The sequence below is a fragment of the Gymnogyps californianus genome, chromosome 13 (genome assembly GCF_018139145.2).
Source record: "Gymnogyps californianus isolate 813 chromosome 13, ASM1813914v2, whole genome shotgun sequence".
Classification (NCBI taxonomy): Eukaryota; Metazoa; Chordata; class Aves; order Accipitriformes; family Cathartidae; genus Gymnogyps; species Gymnogyps californianus.
Genome location: NC_059483.1, coordinates 16,913,129 through 16,935,628, shown reverse-complemented (window position 1 = coordinate 16,935,628; position 22,500 = coordinate 16,913,129). Strand labels below are relative to the sequence as shown.

At 65.2% G+C, this 22,500-nt stretch overlaps 1 protein-coding gene across 2 annotated transcripts; it reads left to right on the top strand.

Moving 5' to 3' along the window:
• Positions 1 to 1,128: 1,128 nt before the first annotated feature.
• LOC127021402 (semaphorin-3F-like) lies at positions 1,129 to 22,322 on the top strand. 2 transcript variants are annotated; one of them, XM_050904426.1, is made up of 18 exons: positions 1,129 to 1,281; positions 10,816 to 10,976; positions 11,149 to 11,211; positions 12,049 to 12,168; positions 13,616 to 13,696; positions 15,893 to 15,986; positions 16,379 to 16,498; positions 17,526 to 17,665; positions 17,743 to 17,857; positions 18,063 to 18,132; positions 18,258 to 18,402; positions 18,519 to 18,741; positions 19,579 to 19,667; positions 19,967 to 20,008; positions 20,236 to 20,393; positions 20,473 to 20,540; positions 21,329 to 21,462; positions 21,552 to 22,322. In XM_050904426.1, the coding sequence occupies exons 1-18, from the start codon at positions 1,170 to 1,172 to the stop codon at positions 21,960 to 21,962; spliced, it is 2,346 nt and encodes a 781-aa protein (XP_050760383.1). In that variant the 5' UTR covers positions 1,129 to 1,169; the 3' UTR covers positions 21,963 to 22,322. The 2 variants fall into 2 exon arrangements, with proteins under 2 accessions (XP_050760383.1, XP_050760384.1); XM_050904427.1 differs by lacking the exon at positions 13,616 to 13,696.
• The last annotated feature ends 178 nt before the right edge of the window (positions 22,323 to 22,500 follow it).

Genomic DNA, 22,500 nt, shown 5'->3' with positions numbered 1-22,500 from the left:
GTCCGTCCCCTGTGGGGCTGCGCGGTGCCAGCTGGCAGAGCCATGGAGGGCATGTCCCCGTGGGGGTGCCACGGTGGGGACCCCCCGGCGCAGCATGCTGGCAGGCAGTGCCCGTCCCCGTGGCACAGAGCCCCTTTGGCTGGGCTGGCCGGGCGCTCCCCGGATGCCCGAGCCCACCCAGGTACCACGGCACAGCGCATCCCACCCCCGGCATGCAGCTCCCTGGGGATGCGAGGGGCTTCCCACCGCGGGCCTCCTCCCAAATCCTGCCCTAAGCCTCCTGGAGTCCCCCGGGAGGGTGCTGCCTCAGGAGAGGGACCTGGGCCCGAGGGGACGGTCCCTCTCCAGGAGGGGCAGCGGGGCATGCCGTGGGCACTGCGCGCCGTGCTGTGCCGTGCCGTGCCGGGGTGCCTGTGTGGCTTGCTGGAGGCAGCTTGGCGGACTCCGCTCGGTGCCGGAGCCCCAGGGAGTCCAGCTGCCTGGCACACAGGCAGGGCTTTTTTTTTTTTCCCTTCTTTTTCTTCCTCTTTTATTTATGAAAAAAAAAAAAAAAAAAAAATCCTTTTTTTTTTTTTTTTTTTTTTAACGTTCTTGGAATAATGAAGTCCAGATTTCCTTCATGTTGGAAAGATTTGATCCCGGCTCTGCTCGCTGTGGCTTTGCTGGGGGCTGGGAGGAGAGGTGGGGAGAAGAGGGCTGGGGATGGGACCCCTCTGGGTGCCGGGGCAGGGGGAGCCAGCCCGGCGGGGTGGGGATGCTGCAGGCTGGGGGGACAAGGAGGGATGCTCCTCACCTGGGCAAAGCTCGCCGGCTTGGGTGGAGGAACGCGCTGCAGCGGTGCTCGCTGCCGTGCTCGCCTTGCCCTGTGTGCTTGGCTTGGCACCCAAGGAGGTGAGGCTGGGCACCCCCTGATTCCTGCCCCCCGCCCCCCCAGCCTGCGGAATGGGGTTCAGCTGAGCCCCCCTCCCAGGGCTGGCTCCCAGCCCTCCCCAGAGGATGCTGCGTGCCGGCGGGTGATGAAGAGTGGGATGGGGAGATGTAGGGGGCTTGTACCCCCCCGGGGGGGTGGCGAGTGCAGCAAACTGACATCCCTCCCCTCTGTGCCCTCTTTGGCAGGCTCGGCCCCCCCCGGACTCCCCTTGACCTCGGCGCCCAGGCGCGTGCCCACCATGCCCGTGGTCGGCGTCCTCCTCTGGGCCACCCTGCTGACTCTGGGCTGGCGGGCCGCCCACGCCAAGGACCACGGCTTCGCCACCCCGAGGGTCCAGCTCTCCTTCAAAGGTAAGATCCCAGTGGTGGGAGTCGGGGGGCAGGGTGGGACCCCAAGAAGGTTGAGGACACCAGGGGCATCCCGGTCCAGGCTGCTCCTCCTCCTCCTCCTCGCCCGGGCGGGCATCAGCAGGCTGCACCCCCAGAAATCTCCGTGGGGATCTGTGTCCCGGCATGGCTGAGCTCCCAGTCTGCGCGCCCCCCCCTCTCTCTAGGGGGGCTGGTAGCCTGCCCAGTCCCCCCAGTACACTTCCCCTCGCGGGTGGGTGGCTCCCTCCATCTGGCGAAGCTGGGTGCCGAGGTGCGGGGAGCCCCCCCGGCAGCGCCCCGAGTCCAGACAGCAGCTTGACGCCGCCCCGACCCCCCCAGCTGGTATTAACGCCTGGGAGCTGGCAGGGAGCCGGCAAGAGGCAGGAGGGGAGGATGCTGGGTGGGGGGGAAGGGGCTTAACCCTTTGGTACCGGGGCTGCCCAACCCACCCAGCCCACTCTGGGAGCTGGGGAGGGACCCCCAGGTCAGCTTTGGGGTGCATGTTGGTGGAGGGGTTGGTCCTGAGCTCCTGCCGCGGGGACGCTGAGAGGGGGCGGGATGGGGGGCGATGAGGCAGGACTCGGGGTTGCAGACCTCGAGGAGCGGAACAAGAATTCCCCGTGCCAGCACGGTATATTCGGTGCTGCCGTCGCCCTGGGCCCTGCCGGGGCCGGCTGCGTGCTTGGATGCGTCCCAGCCCAGGGACGTGTGTCAGGAGGGTGACAGGCACGCGGAGCCTTGTGTCTCCCTCCCCTTGGGGTCCTGGGGGAGAGCTGGGGCCATGCTGCCTGCACCCCTGCTGTGCCATCCCACCGTGCCTTTGCCCTCTGGTCACGTACCGAACCGGCGAGCCCAGGATGCAGTGGCAGAGCTGATGGTGAGTGTGGCGGCTCCGATCCGGCAGAGCCCGGCAGGAGGGGCTGGGGGGGGCTGATGGCTAGCACGGCACGGGCAGGGCGAGCTGCTGGTGTTAAAAGCTGGTCTCGGCAAGAAAAATGGCTGGTATGAAGAGGCTGGGGACAAGTCCAGGCTGGAAAGGAGTGAGCAGTTCCTCCCTGCACGGCAGGCACTGCTTTCCTTTCCGACAGGCAGTTTCGGAGGGTTTTTGGGGGCTGCTGGGGCACTTCGGCCGCTGCTGTTTCCTGCCCAGGGATGCATCCCTTGCCCCGGCTCGGAGCATCTCTTCCTCGCAGCCGTGGCGAGGGGGGGCTCTGGCGAAGCCCCGGCTGGACCCAGCACCTGCCACCCCGGTGAGGTGTGTGTTAACGCCTGTGGCCGTCCTGCAGCCACCGGCGTGCCCCAGGAGTGGGATTAATTCCAGATAAGCGTGGTTAGGCCTGCTGTGCCCATGGGCTGGGGGCTGGTTTGGGGTTGGGTTTTTTGGCCCCAGTTTGGTGGAGCAGAGGTCCCTGGCCATGCCCAGGGACCTGGGAGTGTCACCCAGGTGTCCACGTCAGGATCTCTGGTCCTTCTCCCTCCTGCCTGGGGTGGTCTGGCAGGGCTCCCTCTGCCCTCGCTGCCCAGAGCTGTGATTTGCAGTGGGAGAAGGGCCGGTTAGCACTTGCACACGGAGAAGAAATGCCGGCGGCGTGCCGGATCCATGCACACCGGGATCGGGAAGGGACGCGCTCGCCCCTTCCCTGCCCACGCTCTTGCAGCGGTGGCAGTGGAGAATTAGCCCAGGGTCTTCCTCGAAGGCGAGCTGGGAGCCACACGCCAAGTTGCCGGTAAGCGGCTTCCCCGAGTCGATAATCTGCTCGAAGCCGTGGGGCCGTGAGACATGGGGCAGCAGTGGCATTTCCCAGCTGGTCCAGCCCCTTCCCTTGCTTGGGGAGCCTGGGCTGGTACCCAGATCCCCAGCCCCAAATCCCCCCAGGGCAGCTGCAGGCAGTGGGGCTGAGCCTGATGGGAGGTGGGCTGTGGGACACTGGTGTGATGAGTTGGGCTGGGCTCTGCTGGCAGGGACGTGGCCATTGGTGCAGGCGTGGCTGGAGGGATGCCGCTGGGGCTGGGGTCCCCACCACCAGCATTCCGCTGGCTGAAGCATCCCCGTGCCAAGGCACTGCCCGGTGGGACCGAGGTGGCCGTGGCCTTGCGCTGGTGCCCGGCGGGGTGCCAGGGAAGGAGCTGTGCCGGCGGGAGCCGCCGTGTCCCCGTGTCTCCCCCCCCCCGGCGCCTCGCCTCAGCCGCGCTGCCTGGAGTCCCGCCAGCCCCGGGAGCGTCTCTGGGTTTGTTTGCCTTTGCTTGTTATCGCGCGCCGGAGGTTTGTCGCAGCTCCTCGGGGCCTGCGTCATCCTCTACGGAGCCCCATCGTCTTGGAGTGCTTTAAAAAAAAATATATATATAAAATAACGAAGCAATAGGAAAGGGGTTGGAGCTGAGCTCCTTTGCCCTGGTGCAGGGTGATGGGCTGGGCAGGGTCATCCCCCGGTCCTCTCCCTCATCTCATGACCCCCATGGTCCCTGTCCGTCTGTCCTCCCTCTCAAGGCTTTCCTGTCCGTGTGTTGGCGGGAGGAAGGTGACCGGCACGGAAAGAACAGTGCTGGGAGCGCCTCCGGCACGGCTCCCTTTTGCCAACAGCTCTTCCCAGATCCCAGCCCGGTGCCGGCCAGAAATAGGGTGGATATTTTTAATCATCTCCTTGCTAACAATCCCCCCCCCCCCCCCATCTCCCATACGCATCCTGCGGCCCCCTCTCCTCCGGGCTTTCCTCTGTGCCGAGGGGCTCAGGCACCGGGGGGGCGTCAGCTGCCTGGCCGGTGCTTTCCCCGTGAGGATGCAGGAGGTGATGATGATGATGATGGTGATTCATCCCTCTGTGTCCTGCTCCCCGTCCGGCCTGGGAAAAGCATGCGGGAAGGAAGGGTGGGCTCTCGCCCCGCATCACTGCGGGAAGCCCTCGAGGTCAGGGCTCTCGGTGGGGCTTCAAAGGGGAACCGCTCCCCCCCCCCCCCGCCGCGGCAATGGGAACAGCCGTGCTGGCACCTCTTGGAAAAGCCGCGGCAGAGGTCCAGCCGGGGGGCAGCCCTGGCCAGAAGGGGCCGGGTGAGAGGCAGGGCGGTTCCTACGGGGGGAAGAAATCACTTTAAAAAGAATAAATCAAGCATGGAGACTCCTCTTGGCTCTGCTGCCAACCCGCTGCGTGACCATGCTCCTCCCCGCCTTGTGCCTCAGTTTCCCCTCCCGCCCCGCTGGCATCTCGGCCAGGGGACGTCGGCACGCTTGATCCGGGGCGGGGGGTGGCAGATGGCTGGAGAGGAGCCCGGCAAGGGGGCCATGTCCCCGGGGCCGCCCAGGCGCCCTCCTAAGCTTCTGCAGCTGTGGGCACCGCTTGGTGACAGCGGGCTGGGATAAACATGGGGGGGACACGGCGGGGGGGGGGGAGGTGTGCCGGCAGGGCCAAGGGCTCAGGGACAGCCAGCCCTGGGGACGTGCCGGGAGGGCTGGCGCTGGCGGTCCCTGTCCTGGTGTGGGTCAGGGGGTGCACTGGACCCCCATGCTGCTGCTCGGACCCCTCAAAGGTGTGGGGGACGCTGCGGTCCCCTGTCCCATGCCCTGGGGGATGGGGACATGGGGCTGAGTCCTGCGACCCCTAAGAGGATTTCTTTGGCTGGGGCAGTGGGGGGCTGTGGCAGGCCCCCCTCCCCCCCCGCCGGGACCGGCTGCCGCTGGGGCTGAGCCCCCCGGGCTCCGGCTGCAAAGCTCCATAAGCTCCTCAACTCGCCCCCTGCCCCCATGCCATTTCAGCCCCCCACCGCAAGCCAATATTAATAAGCTTGTTATCCCTCAAATTCGTTCTGGAGCAGCGCAGCCAGCGTGGCCTTTCCTGGGGTCCTGGCGTGTGTGTGTCCCCCCCCGGCTCCAGTGCTGCCGGCCCCTGCCCAGAGCACCCCCAGCCGCTGCCTTCCCCGCTGCCTTTTTGGCACGGAGCAAATGGCCTGGAAGAGCAACTGCCTTCCCGCCCAGCGCCTTGCCCTGCTCTCGGGGGCTGCAGAAGAAAATAATGTCAAAAAAATTTAAAAAAAAAAGCCCCAAAGGCGGTGGGTGGGGACCGCTCAGCTCAGCTCTTTGCTTTTCGGGGGATTAAAGTGTTTTTTCCAAAGCCGGGCTCCTTCCTGAGGGGGTTTTCCCGCTGCCGGAGCATCCCCTGGCCAGCTCCCCAGTGGGGACCAGGGTCACCGCTGCCGAGTGATGGGGATGGGGATGGGGTCCCCCCTGCCAGCAATGCTTGCTGGAGCACGTTCCCCCACGAGCGCTTCGGGCAGGCTCGCCGGGGGATGAATCAGCGGTTTCGGCTGAAAAAACGTGGTTTTATTTTTTTTTTCTTTTTTTTTTTTTGTTTTGTTTTTTTGGCCTGTGCCCAACCGGCCGGGCGAGGGGGGAGCACCCGGCTGGCCCCGCTTTCATCCCAAGGGATTTGACCCGGGCGGCTGCGGCACCTGTCCCCTGCTGCGGGGGCCGGTGGAGCGGGTGCTGGGTGCCGGCACGGGGCGATGCTCCCGGGGGGGCTGGAGATGGTCGGGGGTGGAAGGCAGCGAGCAGGAGCTGGAGCCATTTCATCTCCCAAGCCCCGGCAAGGCGGCTTCGGTTTCCTCCCACCTGTGAATCGGTTAAATGGGAAAAGAGCTTGGCTGGGGGCCACGGAAACTCTCTTATTACATGTAATTAGCTTAATTACATCATAAATAACCCATCAAGGGGTAGCGGAGTGACGCTCAAACAAATAAGCAATTCTGCTTTCATGGGGCGACCCACCCAGCTCTTTGATCAGCCCCAATAACAACAAATGCTTTAAACACGCGAGGGGACACATCCAGCCCCCCATCCCTCTCCTGGCATTGCTCCCCATCCCTCCCCTCTGCCGGGTACCCAAAAAGCTGCATCCCAAATTTCAAGCAGGGAAAAAATTAGGTGAGAGCATCCCGAAAATTTAGGGCGCACTTATAAATTTGTGGAATAAAATGCTCTGCGATGGAGCTGGGATTTATCCCTGCTGGGCCGGGCTCCCTTGGGATCAGCGCTGGGCTTCTCCATCGGCATTTGGAGTGAATTCATTCGCCTCATGGAAAGAAAGGGCTCCCGAAAGGAGCTGCCGCCGCCAGCCGGGGGGGAGAGCGGTTATTGAATATAAACACGCCGTGTAATTTACATGCTAATTATGTTGAATGTGCTACAAGCCCATAATTAGAAACTAATTAGGTGAGAGCGCCTGTAATTGGTTTTGGGGGGTGCAGCGATGGTGCACCTGGGGAGGTGACCGGCTCGGGTCCTAATGGCATTAACTCTTCGTGCCGGTGCCCTGGTGACGTTTGGGGGGGTCGGGGGGATTTGGGGGGGCTGGGGTGGGGTGAGCAGCCCCCCCGGTATGCTCGGTTTATCGGGGACCCCCAAAATCTCACCCTTGCTTTGAAGATCAGCGCCGGTCTCCGTGCTGATGGGCGATGGGTAGGGACCGCTCGTCCCTGCCTGACGGGGGACGGTGGTGGCAGCCAGCGAGGGCGGAGGTGTGGGCAGCTGCCGGAGCTGTAAATTCAGCCTGAATTTGGCATTACGGGGGGGAATTTGGCTTTGCAGAGCATGTAGTCGGGCAGTGCTGCTCGCCGCCGCCGCCACGGGCAGAGCATCGCATCGCCCCTTGTTCCCGGCCAAGGGTCTGACAGGTTCCTGGCCGCCAGCATCGCTCGAGGGCGCAGGGTAATTAAATCTCAACGCCTGAGGCCACCAAACGATGCTGGGGAGGCGAGTCCCGGGGAGGGGGCTCGGGGGGGGGGGCTCCGTGGGATGCTGCGAGGGGACGGTCCCCAGGGAGGCCACCCTGGCTGCGATGCCGGGCGGCTCCCGACTCCGGTGCTGGGCAATTAAAATGGGATTAGGCTGCCGGCCAGCCGGGGAAGCTCTGCCGGTGCTGGGGTTGGCAGCGGGGATGCAGGAGGGAATATGCTCATCAGGGCGCATCGGCTAACGAGCCGGCTTCTCCAGCCCCGAGGGGGGCCCCCTGCCCTGCTCTGTCCCCAGGGACCCCCCGGGGCTGCCAGGGGCAGGTTTGGGGGCACAGCGGCAGTGGGGGATTAGGCGGGGAGGGCGGGGGGGTGGCTGTTCGGGAGGTCAGAGGTTGGGGTGGGGGCTCGCCCGCCCCCCTGTCCCCTTTGGAGAGGGCGTCACGGGGCAGCGGGTCTGTCACCGCCCTGCTTTGGGGGTGCCCCCTCTGATCGCTGGGGCGTGGGGGGCTGAATGGGGCGCCTGGCAGGGGGCCGGGGCCCTTTGTGCTGCTGGCCCTGTCCCCTGCTGAGTTCCGGGTCTGCCCATCCTGACGGATGTGGGATATTTGGGACTGTCACTGGCATGGGACTCTCCACCGCCGGTATCCTGGCGCTGCCCGGCTCAGCCCCAGGCTCCCAGCCGGGAGGGGAGTGCGAGGACGGGAGCGCGTCCCCCGAGGAGGTTGGACGTGGCGTCCCCAGGCCAGGCAGCGACGGCAGATGTGGGGCTGTCCCGGCGTGGGGGCTCCTGCCCAGTTTAACCACTGTCCTTGGCTTTGCCTGCACCAGGGTTGTCTCTGCCCCAAGCGGGATGGCTGGGCGCATGGTTCCGACGCCGGCAGCGGGTCCCCAGCGCTGGGGACGAGCTCTGCTGCTCTGCCTGCATCACCCCGCTGCCGGAGCCACCCTGCCCTTTCCTGGCTCCCGAGCTCCAGCCCCCACTGACACCAGCATCCCTCCGGGGAAAGCCCCAGGAAATTCATCCCGAGCCCCCAGGGCACTGTGTGGGGCACACATGCACACGCGCATGCACACACACACTGTGTGGGGCACACACACATGCACACACACACTGTGGGGCATACACATGCACGCACATGTACACACACTGTGTGGGGCATACACATGCACCCACATGCATGCACACACACATGCATACACACACACTGTGTTGGGCACACACTATGTGGGGCACACACATGCACACACACATGCACACACACACTGTGGGGCACACATGCACATACATGCATTGTATGGGGCACTCACCTGCACTCACACACACGCACACACTTGTGTACACATGCATGCACACAGTGCGGCACACACAGGCACACCCACACTGCGTGGGGCACATGCACACACACAGTTCAGGGCACATGTACACACACATTGCACACTATATGTGCATGCTGCATGGTGTGCACACATGCACACATGTTGCAAGCTGTACACGCACACGCGTGCGTGCACACACACACTGCACGGGCCAGCAGGGCAGCTGCAGGCCATGGGGCAGGCAGGGACTGGACCCAGTCCGCTGCAGCACAGGCAGGGGCACCGTGGGACAAGCAGGGAACGCCGTGGGACAGGCAGGGAACGCCACGGGTGGCAGGCGAGCCAGCACTGGCAACAGGGAGCATCTGGAGCCCAGATGGGACAGGCAGGAGGAGGAGCGTGCCGTGGGGCGGGTGGGTGGGCAGCCCCCGGCCCCCAACCTCTGCCATGGCGGGGGGCACCTCCCCTGCCTGCAGTCCCAACCGCCAGCCCCTCCACATGCCCACCGTGCTCACCCTGTCCCTCCAGCCCCAGCAGGCGGGCAGAGCCCCGGGCCGGGGGGAGGTTGATGTCACGTCCCATGACGCCGTTTCCCCGCAGCCTGCCCGGGCGGGTTTCCGCCCCGTGGTGCCCGGCACGTACTGGCCTCACCGCTGCGGCTGAGCGGTGCCGAGCGGGCTGCGGGTGCCCCGCCATGGGGCTGGGGACTGGGGAGCACCGCTGCCGGCTGTGGGACAGAGCGGGTTCTCCCAGTGACACCAGTGGGCACAGATCTGGCCACGCCTGGGCACCCTGTGCCCCCTTGGCGTGGGCTCCCATGGAGACCCCCCCTTCCCCCCGGCCAGCAGGAGGGTGGGTGCCCACCCTGCCCCAGAGGCGCTCACCCAACTGCCAGCCCCCCAGCCCACCCCCGGGATGCCAAGCAGGGGTCCCCAGGGCTGTGCGAGGGGGTCCCTGGCACCACCAGGGTGCCAGGGTGCAGGGTATGGCTCCCCCCATCCCTCCCGCTCCCCAAAGAGGGCAGCCCCCCACGTCCCCAGGGTGCCCAGGATGGGAAGGGACCCTGGGGACACCTGTGGGACATTGCCAGCCCCCCGTGGGGCTGGGAGGTGGGAGGTCAGGGAGATCTGCAGGCGCTTGGCATCCTGGCTGGGAATGGCAGCTGGCCGCTGGAGCTCTGCCCAGCCCTGCCTGGAAGCCCGAGTGCTCCTTCCTACTACTGACCTGCGGGACCCTGCTCTGCTCCCACCTAGGAATGGGGGGTCCCTGAGGGTGACCCCCAGCACCCGGCACCTGCCCAGGGCATGCCCCTGCGTGGAGGGACAAACTCGGCAGGGTGGGGATGCTCGTGGGGCCAGCTTTGCATGGGGGTGGCATCCAAAGGGGGTGACACCTCCAAAGGGGGTGGCATCTAGGGCAGATGGCATCCCATGCAGGTGACATCCAATGGCTGGGGGTGGCATCTGATGGCTGTTGGTGGCATCTAAAGAGAGTGACACCTCCAAAGAGAGTGACACCTCCAAAGAGAGTGGCACCTCCAAAGGCATGGCATATGGGGAAGATGATGTCCCATGGGGGTGGCATCGGATGGCTGGGAGTGGCATCCAATTGCTGTTGGTGGCATCCAAAGGGGTGGCACCTCCAAAGGGGGTGACACCTCCAAAGGGGGTGGCATCCAGGGCAGATAGTGTCCCATGGGGGTAGGGTCCTCTGTCTCGCTTGTGCCCTCGCCCCTGCCACGTGGTCCTTGGCACCGGCCCACATCATCTGCAGCACTTCTGCCTTCCATCTGGCTGCCTCATTGCACTTGTGAATATTCATGACCCTCATTATCCTCTTTCACTCGTTGCTCCCACACTCGGGCTAAAAATAACTTCCCAAGGGGGGATGGGGTGCGCAGGGTGGAGGAGAGGCTCGTCCCCTCCCCAGGAGCTGGTTCCTTGGGGTCCCAGCTCCCCTACCCGAGGAGCCAGTAGCCTGGCTGGGACATGGGGTCACAGGGCAGGAGAGGGACGATGCCGGAGATTTTGGGAGCTGCGGGCTCTTGGCTGGGGTGCCAGGGAGCCCCCTCTTCCTGCCCCATCTTGGTGAGGAGCTCCACTCCCTGCTGTGGGATGCTAGGTCTCCTGAGCCCAGGTCCTGCTGCCCCCTCCCCAGCCACTCTTGGCTGTCCCAACTGGCCGTGAGCATCTCCGCCATTGTTCCATGTCCTGCGTAGAGGTGGCGGCATCATGGCACTCATGGAGGGGGAGGTGGGCACCATGGGGCTGGAAGGTGGGCACCATGGCCTGGAAGGTGGGCACCATGAGGCTGGTGGGCACCATGGCCTGGAAGGTGGGCGCCATGGGACCGGAAGGTGGGCACCTCCTCTCCCAGGATGTCCTCCAGCAGGGACCAGGCTTGGACTCGGGGGCAGGGATGGCACCAGGGAAGGTGGGCGTCCCTGGGGTGCTGACACTTGCCCCTTTGCTCCCGCAGAGCTGAAGGCGACGGGCACGGCGCACTTCTTCAACTTCCTCCTCAACTCCAGTGACTATCGCATCCTGCTGAAAGACGAGGACCACGACCGCATGTACGTGGGCAGCAAGGACTACGTCCTCTCCCTGGACCTCCACGACATCAACCGCGAGCCCCTCATCGTAAGCTGCCATCGCAGGGCGGGGGGGGGGCAGGTGGAAGGGAGGCAACTGGGCATCTGGGGGGTGCATTTTGGATGCTGGGGCAAGAGCTCGATGGGCACTGCTGGTGCTGATAGGGAAGAGGTGGGGCTGGGTGGGAGCCCTGGTCTCCCCTGAGCTGATGTCTCCACAGATCCACTGGCCCGCGTCCCAGCAGAGGATCGAGGAGTGCATCCTGTCGGGCAAGAACAGCAACGTGAGTGGCCACCACGAACCCCCTTCTGGTAGTGGGGGGGGGCTGGTGGCCAGCATTGGAGAGGGATTCGTGTCCTCGTGTCCTACCCTGGAAAAATCCATCCCCCGGGTTCCCTGTAGTGCAGCAGCATCTGCAGCCATGCCAGGATGGGGTGGCACTCCAAGGTGGTGTGGTGTCCTGCCACCCCTTCTGTCCCAGCCACGCAGGTCCTGGAGAGCTTCGTGGGCGAGTAGGAGGCCGAGCTCCCCACGCTGCTTCCTCCTGGCAGCCAGGGCTGGGCCCTCCGGCGTGCCATCTCATGGCCCATGCCAACCCCTGGCCCATGCTGTCCCATGCCACATGCCATGCCACGACCCATACCAACCCATAACCCATGCCATCCCATGACCCATACCAACCCATAACCCATGCCAACCCATGCCCCATGCCAACCCATGCCCCATGCCAACCCATGGCCCATGCCAACCCATGGCTCCATGCCAACCCGTGACCCATGCCATCCCATGACCCATACCAGTCTATGACCCACACCAACCCATGGCTCCATGCTATCCCAAGACCCATGCCATCCCATGACCCATACTAACCCATGACCATGCCAGCCCGTGGCCCCACTCCAACCTATGGCCCCATGCCATGTCCCATGCCAGCCCATGCCCCATGCCAGCCTCCCACCCTCCCAGCTCCTTGGCCTGCTTTCTCCCTTCCCCAGCTCCTACCCCGTGCCAGGGGGCTGGACCCTGTGGTGCCCGCCCCAGCAGGGGTGCTAGCAGGCAGTGGGAAGGGGGGTGCCCCTGTCCCCTTGCTGGCGTTGGCACCCCCTCCTCTGCTTCCCAGGGGGAGTGCGGCAACTTCATCCGCTTGATCCAGCCCTGGAACCGGACCCACCTCTACGTGTGTGGCACCGGCGCCTACAACCCCATCTGCGCCTTCGTCAACCGTGGGCGCAAAGCCCAGGTGAGGGGTGGGAGGGATGGGGTGGGGCTGAGCCGGTGCCCGGCCCGGCGGTGCTGGCACAGCCACCATGGCACTGCAGCGGGGTGTCAGAGGGCGGCGTGGCACAGCTTGGCTCTGCCGGCTGGTGTCGGGAGGTTTTGGGGGGCAAAGGGTTGGGGGGCAATGGCAGGCTGGAGGGTGACCGTGGCTAACGGTGCTGTGCTGCCGAGTGGGGCCAAGCCGCCTCTGCAGACCAAGGACTTCTCTTCACGCCGGAACCGGGCCACCCCAGCTGGACCCCGACGCCGGCTTCCATGCGACGTGCCCTCCCACCCCACCAGCCACAGCCACTGCTGGATCTCCACCGGGGTGAGGGATGTGTCCCCCCTGGCTTCCCACCTGCCGCCAGGCTGCCGAGCCCCTTGCCGTGGATGCGGAGGATGCCTGACACTGCGCCAGCGCTGGCGTTGCACAGGGAGAACCATGGCAGGGGCTGTGCCAGGCAATGTCGGGGACGTCCGTGGATGGATGTCACTCAGCCCCGAGGACCATGGCATGCAGCGAGAGGGTGGTGTCGAAGCCACGTGCTGCTGGCTGGATGCATGGCAGACAGAGGAGCGCTTTCAGGACAGCCCTGGGAGGGAGCCGGTCACTGCAAGTAGCAGCGTGGGCGTCCGGGGGGACCCTGAGCCCTGCGAGGTGTCCGTCCCCTCTGCACTGGGGTGGCAGGTCCCAGGCTGTGTCCTCTCCTGTGGTCGGAGCGAGCCGGGTGCCACCAGGCCGAGCTGAGGGAGGAGCACAGCGCTGGACGTGGAGGATGGGCATCTGCCCCAGTGCCCCCAAGCCTGGCACGGGCACCGAGAGAGGTGGATGCTGCTCAGGCCACTCCAGATTGGGACTGGATTGGGACCGGACTGGGACTGGATGGGGACTGGATTGGGACTGGATTAGGACCGGACTGGGACCAGACTGGGCAGTGCCAGCATTTGAGGAGGAGCAGGGGTGCTGGTGCAATTGAGGACAGCATGGCGTGTCCCTTCCAGTAGAGCCAGCAACGGTGCGGCAGGGACAGGGGGTGTTAGTGGCCCCGTGGTGCCGGTAGCTTCCCCCGTGCCGCGGCTCGGTGCTGGGGCGTTGCCAGCTGGGTGGCAGGCGCCATCTTTGCGTCCCCGGGTGTGAGCCCAACCTGGCTGGCTGCGGGCAGCCGCCTCTCCGCTCTCTCCTGCCCTGCGCTGGGGCACCCCAGTTCTGTGGGGGAGAGCAAGATCCGGCCTCAAGAAGCTCCTGCTGGAGGCCAGCCCAGCCCGGAGCATCTGGGGACCCCCGCCGGCACCACCCAGCGGGACCGCGGCTCTGCTGCTCCACGGGCACCCATCACCCCAGCTCTTGGGGTCCCCCCACCCGCCCCTGCCCCGGGGGGTCCTTCCCCCCGCCGGCGCTAACTCTCTGCCCTGCTCCTTTTCCCCAGGGGTTTCCGCCGAGCCAGCCGGGAGGCCGGGAAAGCAGATCCACCGACGGCCCCCTCAGCCCGAGACCAGCACAAAGCAAGGTGGGAACCGGTCTGGGAGCCCACCGCAGCCGTGCCCACCTCTCCCCTGGGGTGTGTCGGAGCCGCGGGCTCCTTCTCCTTCCCGCCGGCATGCTTCTGACCCCTGGGCCGGGCGCCCTGTGCCATGGGCATTCCCGCCGTCTCCTTCTCTCTCAGCACAGCATCTTCCAGCCACCAGCCTGGCATCTGCTCTCCTTCTCTCACTAACTCTTTCCTCCCAGGCCGCGTACGGGCCCCCCACAGAGGACACTGTCAGGGATGGTGGCTCTCCCCCTCGCCACCAGCTTTGCCTGGCTCCGGGCTTGCTCTGTCCCTTGGAAGTGCGGCCACGCATCGGCAGAGCCATGGGGCTTGGGATGGTTCAGGGGAGGGTGCCAAGGCGATGTGCAGGAGGTGTTTTGGTAGGGTCTACAAAAACGTTGCTGAGCAGCTGCTTCACCCTGCCCCGGGAGAGGCTTGTGTCATCCCAGCGGGCAAGCGGGCTCAGGGAGGTGACGGCATCCCCGGCTTCTGGGGACACCCGGCGTGCAGCCCACCCTGACAGTGTTACCCCCCGAGCCTCTCCCCTCTGGACTAACATGGGTCAGTGCATGGGCTGGGGAGTGTGGGGTGCGGGCACGCTGCGGCAGCCTGGGGCTCCCCCCTGCCCGTCCCTCTGCCCCCCGGCCCCTCCGCTCCGAGGGCGGGTGATAGGGGGGCAGAGGACAATGCTCAGCCGCAAGCATCTCGCTGGCTGCAGGCAGCTCCTGCTGCCGACTTCCCAGTGCCAGCTGGGGAAGCGCTGTTGCCATTTCAGCCCCCTTGGGCCCTCCCGGTTCCTCCCTCCTTGCCGGATCTGGGCCCAGCATCCGCAGGGAGAAGCTCCCTGGTGCGGCTCCCTGTGCCCCAAGCAGGGGCTCCCTGGGGGCTGCCGGCACCCGCTTTCTGGCAGCTCCAATGTATTTCAAGGCACGTTAGCCAAACGGCGGTGCCAGCACCGCGACAGCTTGCGGGTTGCCCAACCGGGAGGGTGAGATGATGCGGCCGGGGCCAGGGCTGCGCTGGAGAGCCAGGTTGTCCCTGCGAAGGGTTTGCCCAGCTCGGGAGCAGGGCCAGTGCTGGGCAGAGGCATTTGTGATGGTGACGGTGGTGCAGGCTGTGCGGTGCAGCGATGGGGACGGCAGAAGCGTGGCCGTGCCCATCTCTGGGGTCGGGGTGCCCCAGGAGGAGCTGGCGTGAGCAAACCCTCCGGTGGGAGATGTGCAGGGTGAGCATCCTGGCTCCCCACCCCCTCCTGCCCTTCCCGGAGCCGGGGGCTCTGCCAGGACCCTGCTCACCTCTTGACAGAGGGTGGCCGCCACCATGTCCGTCACCCCAGCATCAAAGCCACGGCGTGGGGCCAGCGGGCAGCTCCGCCAGCCCAATTTGGTTGCCCGAGGTCCCCCCTCATGCCCAGGCTCCCCATGGGTGCTGCTGTGCTGCTGCTTCATCCTGGCTCAGGGGGTCTGTACGCCAAGGATGAGGGGTGACCTGGCTGGGCCAGCCTGGCCCTGCCTGTCCCCAGCTGGCACCAGCACAGGATTTTGTGTGCGTCTCTGGAGGCAGTGTGAGTCTCGCCGCTGGCCGGGGATGCGTGACAGTGCCAGGGATGGCCACGGGGAAGGCAGAGGCCACAGTGGGGAGATGGCTCCTAACGGCGTGGAGCACATCCCCTGGAGCGGGTGCAGCATCTCACCGCGATGTCACCCCGGTGGCACCCGCTGGAAAACAGGTCCTGGCAAGAGGAGCAAGGCGGGTCCGGCAGCCAAGCTGTGCCACCGGCCAAACCCCGCCTGCCGAAGCTGCTGGAGCTGCGTGACCTGGAGCCGGCCAAGCGGCGATGTGCAGCGCGGCTGGCCGGAGCGAAGAGGCGGCTGGAGGGAGATGTTTGCCCAGAAGCGGACCTGGGGGATCGATGCCCCATTTCAGCCTGGCAGCTCAGCCAAGTCTCCAAGCGGTGGAGGGCACGGAGAAGCACCCAGCAACATCGGAGGAGTAGCTCACGCGGGCTTCAGCTTCTCAGGAGACTTGCAGACCCCTGGTGTGGTCCATCCGCATCTGTCCTCACTGCTGGGCTCCATCCCGGAGGAGGCTGCCTCTCCTGGTGGGCTTTGGAAGGTGCCACAGGGATGGAGGGGTGAAAGTCTAACCAGCTCCTCTGTTTGCTTCCTTCTCCAGGATTATATCTTCTACCTGGAGCCAGACAAGCTGGAGTCGGGCAAGGGGAAGTGTTCCTACGACCCCAAAGTAGACACCGTCTCTGCCTTAATAAGTGAGTCCTGTAGCTCCCCGGGGCTGGTGCTGCCTGTGTTGGGCAGAGGGAACATGCAGGCGAGATGGGACAACTGCTCCCACCGCCTTCCTGTGTTGCCCAAATATCCCCCAGGAGTCGGGTTCCTACCCCTGCCACCCCTGCCCGCTCCAGCTGCGGATGGTCGGGCACCCGGGATGCCCAGTCCTTGGGCACCTGGCCCAGCAGAGGTGGGGGTCCTGGTTACAGACCAGCGCCAACCTCCCGAGCTCTCTGGGATGGCCACAGGCAGTGCCTCTTGGTTGCCTGGTGGCTACCGGCTGGGGCTGGGGCTGGATGGAGCCTGGAGCAGTGGGAGAAGGGGGGTGGATGGGCCTAGGTGGGGGTTCCCGGCTGATCACTGCCCTGTGCAGATGAAGAGCTCTACGCTGGTGTCTACATCGACTTCATGGGCACGGACGCAGCCATCTTCCGCACCATGGGCAAGCAGACGGCCATGAGGACAGACCAGTACAATTCACGCTGGCTCAACGGTGAGTTCGGGTGTCATTGGCCCAGGTTCCCTGGGGATCCCACGGCTCCAGCCCTAGAGATGAGACCCATCATGTCATACTGCGTCCTTCTCCCAGGACAGACGGTAGCCAGCATGGGTGGTGGTGTGGGATGGATGGGTGGGTGGATGGATGGATGGATGGATGGATGGACAGATGGGTGGACAGATGATGGATGGGTGGGTGGATGGATGGATGGATGGTTGATGGATGGGTGGACAGATGAGTGGATGATGGATGGATGAGTGGATGATGGATCGGTGGATGATGGATGGATGGATGGATGGTTGGATAGATGGATGGATGGAAATCTAGGCAGAAGAGCAGAGGGGTAGCTGTGTGGGGCAGTGACAGATGTGCCAGGAGCTTTGCTGGGCGGCGGGAGCAGCCAGCTGGCGAGAGATGGGGCTGGCTCTGCCGGAGTCTGTGCGTGGGTTTCTGCAGGGCTGAGATGTCAACCATGTCGCCTGCAGTCAGTGACCCCAAGCGTTCATCCTGCCCCCTTGGAGCACCCCTGCCCGCGGGGCAGCAGCTGAGTAAACAGAGCAGAGCAGATGGGATGATCCTGCCAGGCCGGGGAGCCGGCGGGGTGGTAACCCGAAGAGGGGGAGCTGTCAGTGCAGGCTGGGCACCAGCTGATGGATGGCAGGGAGAAGTTTCCTGAGAAGCTTCCAGGCTGTGTGGTTCCTCCCCAGGGGGGAAGACTGGTTCCCACCGCCCTGCTCATAGAGCTGCTGGAGCTCTCCACCCTGTGGACCTCAGGGATGCTCCAGGAGACCTCAGGGATGATCTGAGCCCCTCCTGGAGCACCGACGACCACCAGAGAGCCATGGTTCCTCAGCCCACCTCTGCAGCTCTGGTCCAGATCCAGCTCTTGCCCTGCGACCACAGCAATGCTTTTCCAGGAGCGGGGCGATGCCGGAGGAGAGGGGTGCTCAGCGTCCCGCTGCGGCGTGGGGCAGGGGGTGTTGCTGGGCTGACGGTGCCGTGCCGTGCCATGCCGTTCCAGACCCGGCCTTCGTCCGTGCCCAGCTCATCCCCGACAGCAGCGAGAGGAATGACGACAAGCTCTACTTCTTCTTCCGAGAGAAGTCAGCTGATGCCCCGCTGAGCCCTGGGGTCTATTCCCGGATTGGGCGCATCTGCCTGGTAGGTGGAGCGGCGGGCAGGCAGGGGAGCAGGCAGGGGGGCGGGCAGGGCTGAGCACGGGGGTCCCTCTGTTGCAGAACGACGACGGGGGCCACTGCTGCCTCGTGAACAAGTGGAGCACCTTCCTGAAGGCCCGGCTCGTCTGCTCCGTGCCAGGACCCGACGGGATTGAAACACACTTCGACGAGCTCCGTGAGTGGACAAGGAGGGGGACGGGGGCCTTCTCCACTCCTATGGGCTTGGGGGGCACCCTGGGGAGGGCTGGGAACCCCCTTGCTGCCCCCCACCTCTTACTCTCCCATGGGGAGCTGCTTTCCCCCCTGCCCTGGTGTCCCTGGGTGCGAGGGGGTCCCTGCCCACCTTCCCCATGGTGACACCCCCATCTTTCTGTCTCAAGAGGACGTCTTCATCCAGCAGACTCAGGACACCAAGAACCCTGTTATCTACGCCGTGTTCTCTGCTTCAGGGTGAGTGCTGACCCTCCCAGCATGGAGCAGTGGAGGGGGGGGGGCCCAGCTGGGTGGGGGTCCTGGCGATGCCACGGTGGTGGGCAGCGCCGAGCCGGAGGGTGGCAGCAGATCCTTCCTCCCAGGTCGGTCTTCAAGGGCTCTGCTGTGTGTGTCTACTCTATGGCCGACATCCGCATGGTCTTCAACGGGCCCTTCGCGCACAAGGAGGGACCCAACTACCAGTGGATGCCCTACACGGGCAAAATGCCCTACCCCCGGCCGGGCACCGTAAGTATCCCCCAGGCACGCGTGGGGAGGTGAGCCGGCGCCTGCCAGGCAGCCAGCACCCTCGAACCCGTGCCCAGATACCGGGTCACCGAGCGCTGGTGACGTTTGTGCCGCAGTGCCCCGGGGGGACCTTCACCCCGTCCATGAAGTCGACCAAGGACTACCCTGACGAAGTGATCAACTTCATGCGCGCGCACCCGCTGATGTACCACGCCGTCTACCCCACCCACCGCCAGCCGCTGGTGGTCCGCACCAATGTCAACTACCGCTTCACCACCGTGGCCGTCGACCAGGTGGACGCGGCAGACGGGCGCTATGAGGTGCTTTTCCTGGGCACAGGTACCCACGCCGCGCACCGCGGGGAATGCAGCATGCTCCGGCGCGGCCCCGGAGGGCACGGGCACCACCAGGGCTGGCCAGAGCACGGTGCTCTCCGCCATGCTGGAGCGGGGTGAGGGGCTGAGACCCCCCCCCGAGATCCCTGCCCCTCCTCGAGGCTCCAGCCTGGTTCTTCCCCTGCCCCCGTGCCCATCCCACGGACCCCACCATCCAACCTGGTCCTTCCCTTAGCCCAGTTCCCATCCCCAGAGCCAGTGATCCAGCATGATACCTCCCGTCCTAGGGATGTCACCATCCAGCCTGGTCCTCCCTCTGCCCCAGTGCCCATCCCAGGGGCCCCACCATCCGGCTTCATCCTTTCCCGACCCCAGTGCCCATCCTACGTGCTTCCCGTTGCCCATCCTAAGCCCACCATCATCCAGCCTCGTGCCTCCCCTGCCCGATTGCCGATCCTAGAGGCACCAGCATCCAGCCCTGTCCTTCCCTGGCCCCAGTGCCCATCCTGGGGGCACCGTCATCCAGCCCGGTGCTTCCCCTGCTCTAACGTGCTTCCCAGAGTCCCCGTGATCCATCCTGGTCCTTCCCCTGCCCCGGTACCTGTCCCCAGCTGCTGTCCCCACCCTGCCCTGGGTGGTGGCAGTCCCTAGCCACAGGCGGTGACCTCAGCCGGTACACCGCACCTCAGGCACAGCCGCCCGCTGCGGCAGGAGAGAGATGGGGATGGGCTTGGGGGGATCCTTCTGCCCCCCATCCCCAGCAGGGACCCCCTTCCCAGGAGGGGAGGGTGCGGGTGCCCAGGGGTGGCACTGAGCGCCTGGGCACCATGATATCTTGCAGATCGGGGCACCGTGCAGAAGGTCATCGTGCTCCCCCGGGATGACATGGAGACGGAGGAGCTCATGCTGGAGGAGATCGAGGTGTTCAAGGTAAAGGCTGGCCTGTCCTCCACCCTCTGCTGAGTGTCCTTGACCCAGCCAGCCAGCCCCTTGGGACATCAGCCAGCCCCTTGAGACATCAGCAAGGCCCTTGGGACACCAGCCACCCCTTGGCTGGCTCTAGAGGGACCCCAAGCATTGGTCCTCCTGCGTGCTGCCCCCTCACATCTCCCCCTGCCCACCCCTGCCTGCCCCAGCTGCCTGCAGGGGGTCTGGGGTGCCCACCCTGGGGCTGCAGCGTCAGACCAGGCGGTCGCCCCTCCATCTCCTTCGCTCCTGCTCCTGTCTAGGTGCCGGCACCCATCAAGACGATGACCATCTCCTCCAAGAGGGTGAGTCACGGCACGTGGCGGGGGGCTGGGCAGATCCCATCACGGGCCCGCCCGCGGCACTGCCCGGTATCACCACAGAGCACCGGAGTGGGAGGCACGCGGGTGGCCCCAGATGGCTCTGGTGTCTCGGCCAGTCCCAGTACCGGGAGGCTGCAGCTCATTCTGGGGGGTCCTTACAGGGTGGGGATGAGATAGCATCTCACCCTGTCCTCTTTGTCCCCCAACAGCAACAGCTATACGTGTCCTCGGCCGTAGGTGTGACCCACCTGGCCCTGCACCGCTGCGACGTGTACGGGGAAGCCTGTGCCGACTGCTGCCTGGCCCGGGACCCCTACTGCGCCTGGGACGGCAGCGCCTGCACCCGCTACTCCGCCTCCTCCAAGAGGTACGGGGGGCCGGGGGAGAGCGGCAGGGAGGGACCCCCCGGCCCCAGGCTCCCCCGCTCACCTCCCACCTCCCCACAGGCGGAGCCGGCGGCAGGACGTCCGGCACGGCAACCCCATCCGCCAGTGCCGAGGCTACAACTCCAACGGTGAGTGAGGTCTGGGGCGCAGCCCCGCAGCACGGGGGGGCAGCTGGGGGGGGCACGCTGAGGGCAGGGGGCAGGAGGGTGGGGGCAGCGGCCAGAGGGGACATGGGTGGATGGATGCCCTGGTGGGTTGATGGTTGTGTGGGTGGATATATGGGAAGAGGGTGAGCATGGATGGATGGATGGATGGATGGATGAATGGATCTATTGATGGATGAACGGATACATTGGAGAGGAGGATGAACATGGGTGGGTGGGTGGATGGATGGATGGATGGATGGATGGATGAATACAATGGGGAGTAGAATGAACATGGGTGGATAGATGGATGCATTGGGGATGGAACATGGATGGATAGATGGATATGTTGGGGAGGAGAATGAGCAGGTTTGAATGGGTGGATAGAGGGATGGATGAATGGATATGGTAGGGAGAAGTATGACCACAAATTGATGGGTGTGTAGATGAATGAATGGATGGATGGATGGGTGTATGGATACTTCAGAGGAAGATGAACATGGGTGGATAGAGGGAGGAATGGATGGATGGATGGATGGATGGATGGATGGATGGATGGACGGACAGACGGACGGACAGACAGACGGACACCCTTGTGGAAGCATGGCTACACTAGAGGAGGAGCACACTTGCTGGGTGGCTGGGGAGCAGGCAGACCTGTGGCTGGAGGTGGACAGGAGCTCTCCCTTGGAGAGCCGGTGGGCCGGGCAGGAGGGCAGGAGGGCAGGGGCACGGAGATGTGTGACCCGGCTGCCCGTGGCCCGCCCCTGCAGCTAACAAGAACGCGGTGGAGGCCGTGCAGTACGGGGTCGAGGGCAGCACTGCCTTCCTGGAGTGCCAGCCCCGCTCGCCCCAGGCCAGCATCAAGTGGCTGCTGCAGAAGGACAACAGCGACCGGCGGAAAGAGGTAGGGCAGGGCGCTGCGCCGGGGGGTGCCGGGGGATGCCGGGGGTGCCGGGTGCCAGCCAGCTGAGCCGTGCCACCTCTGCCCCCCAGCTGCGGGTGGAGGGCCGGGTGCTGCGGACGGAGCAGGGCTTGCTGCTGCGCGCCCTCCAGCTCGCCGACAGCGGCCTCTACTCCTGCACCGCCACCGAGAACAACTTCAAGCACACGGTGACCAAGGTGCAGCTCCGCGTCCTCAGCGGCCGCGCCGTCCACGCCGTGCTGGTCCAGACAGAGACCCCCCCCGGCCTGCCGGGTGCCCCCACTCCCCGCTACCAGGACCTGCTGCAGCTCCTCACCAAGCCCGAAATGGGACTCCTGGACCAGTACTGCCAGGGCTACTGGCGTCACACGGCCGCCAGCCCCCCCCAGCCGCTGGCTGGCCTCAAAGCCAAGGAGCAGCAGGACCAGAAGAAGCCTCGAAACCGCCGGAATCACCAGCCAGAGACCTACGGGCATACATGAAACCGTCATCAGGGACTTTGCTAGCACAGTGGTCTATTTTTCCCCCCTTTTAATATTAAAAATATCTATAAATAAATAAATATATATATATACATCCACGCACACACACACGCAGACACACGCGCTCCCCCCTCCCATGGGAGACGGTATTTATTTGTAGGTTGTACATAGTCACTGGGGCGATGCAACTCCTGCCTCTCAGCCCCGGGGAGGAGCAGGGACCCCCAGGGCGGCCGCAGTCAGCATCACTGTCTTCCCCACCACCCCAGGACCCCAGGATCCTGCCATGTGGGGACCACCAGGCACCGTGGCCGCTGTCTCCCCACAGCTGGGGCAGAGCACTGCACCAGGGGCCAGAGGTGCTGGGTCCCAGTGTGGGAGGGGGTGATGCCCTGGGGAGGGGGACAAACCCCAGCCAGGGGGGATGAGGCAGGGGGAGAGGTGGCACTGGACAAGGTCTGCCCCCCACAAGCTGGGCACAGCCCTTGCAGCTTTGTGCCTCAGTTTCCCCACCTGGTTATTGAGGAGCAAGTTCTTT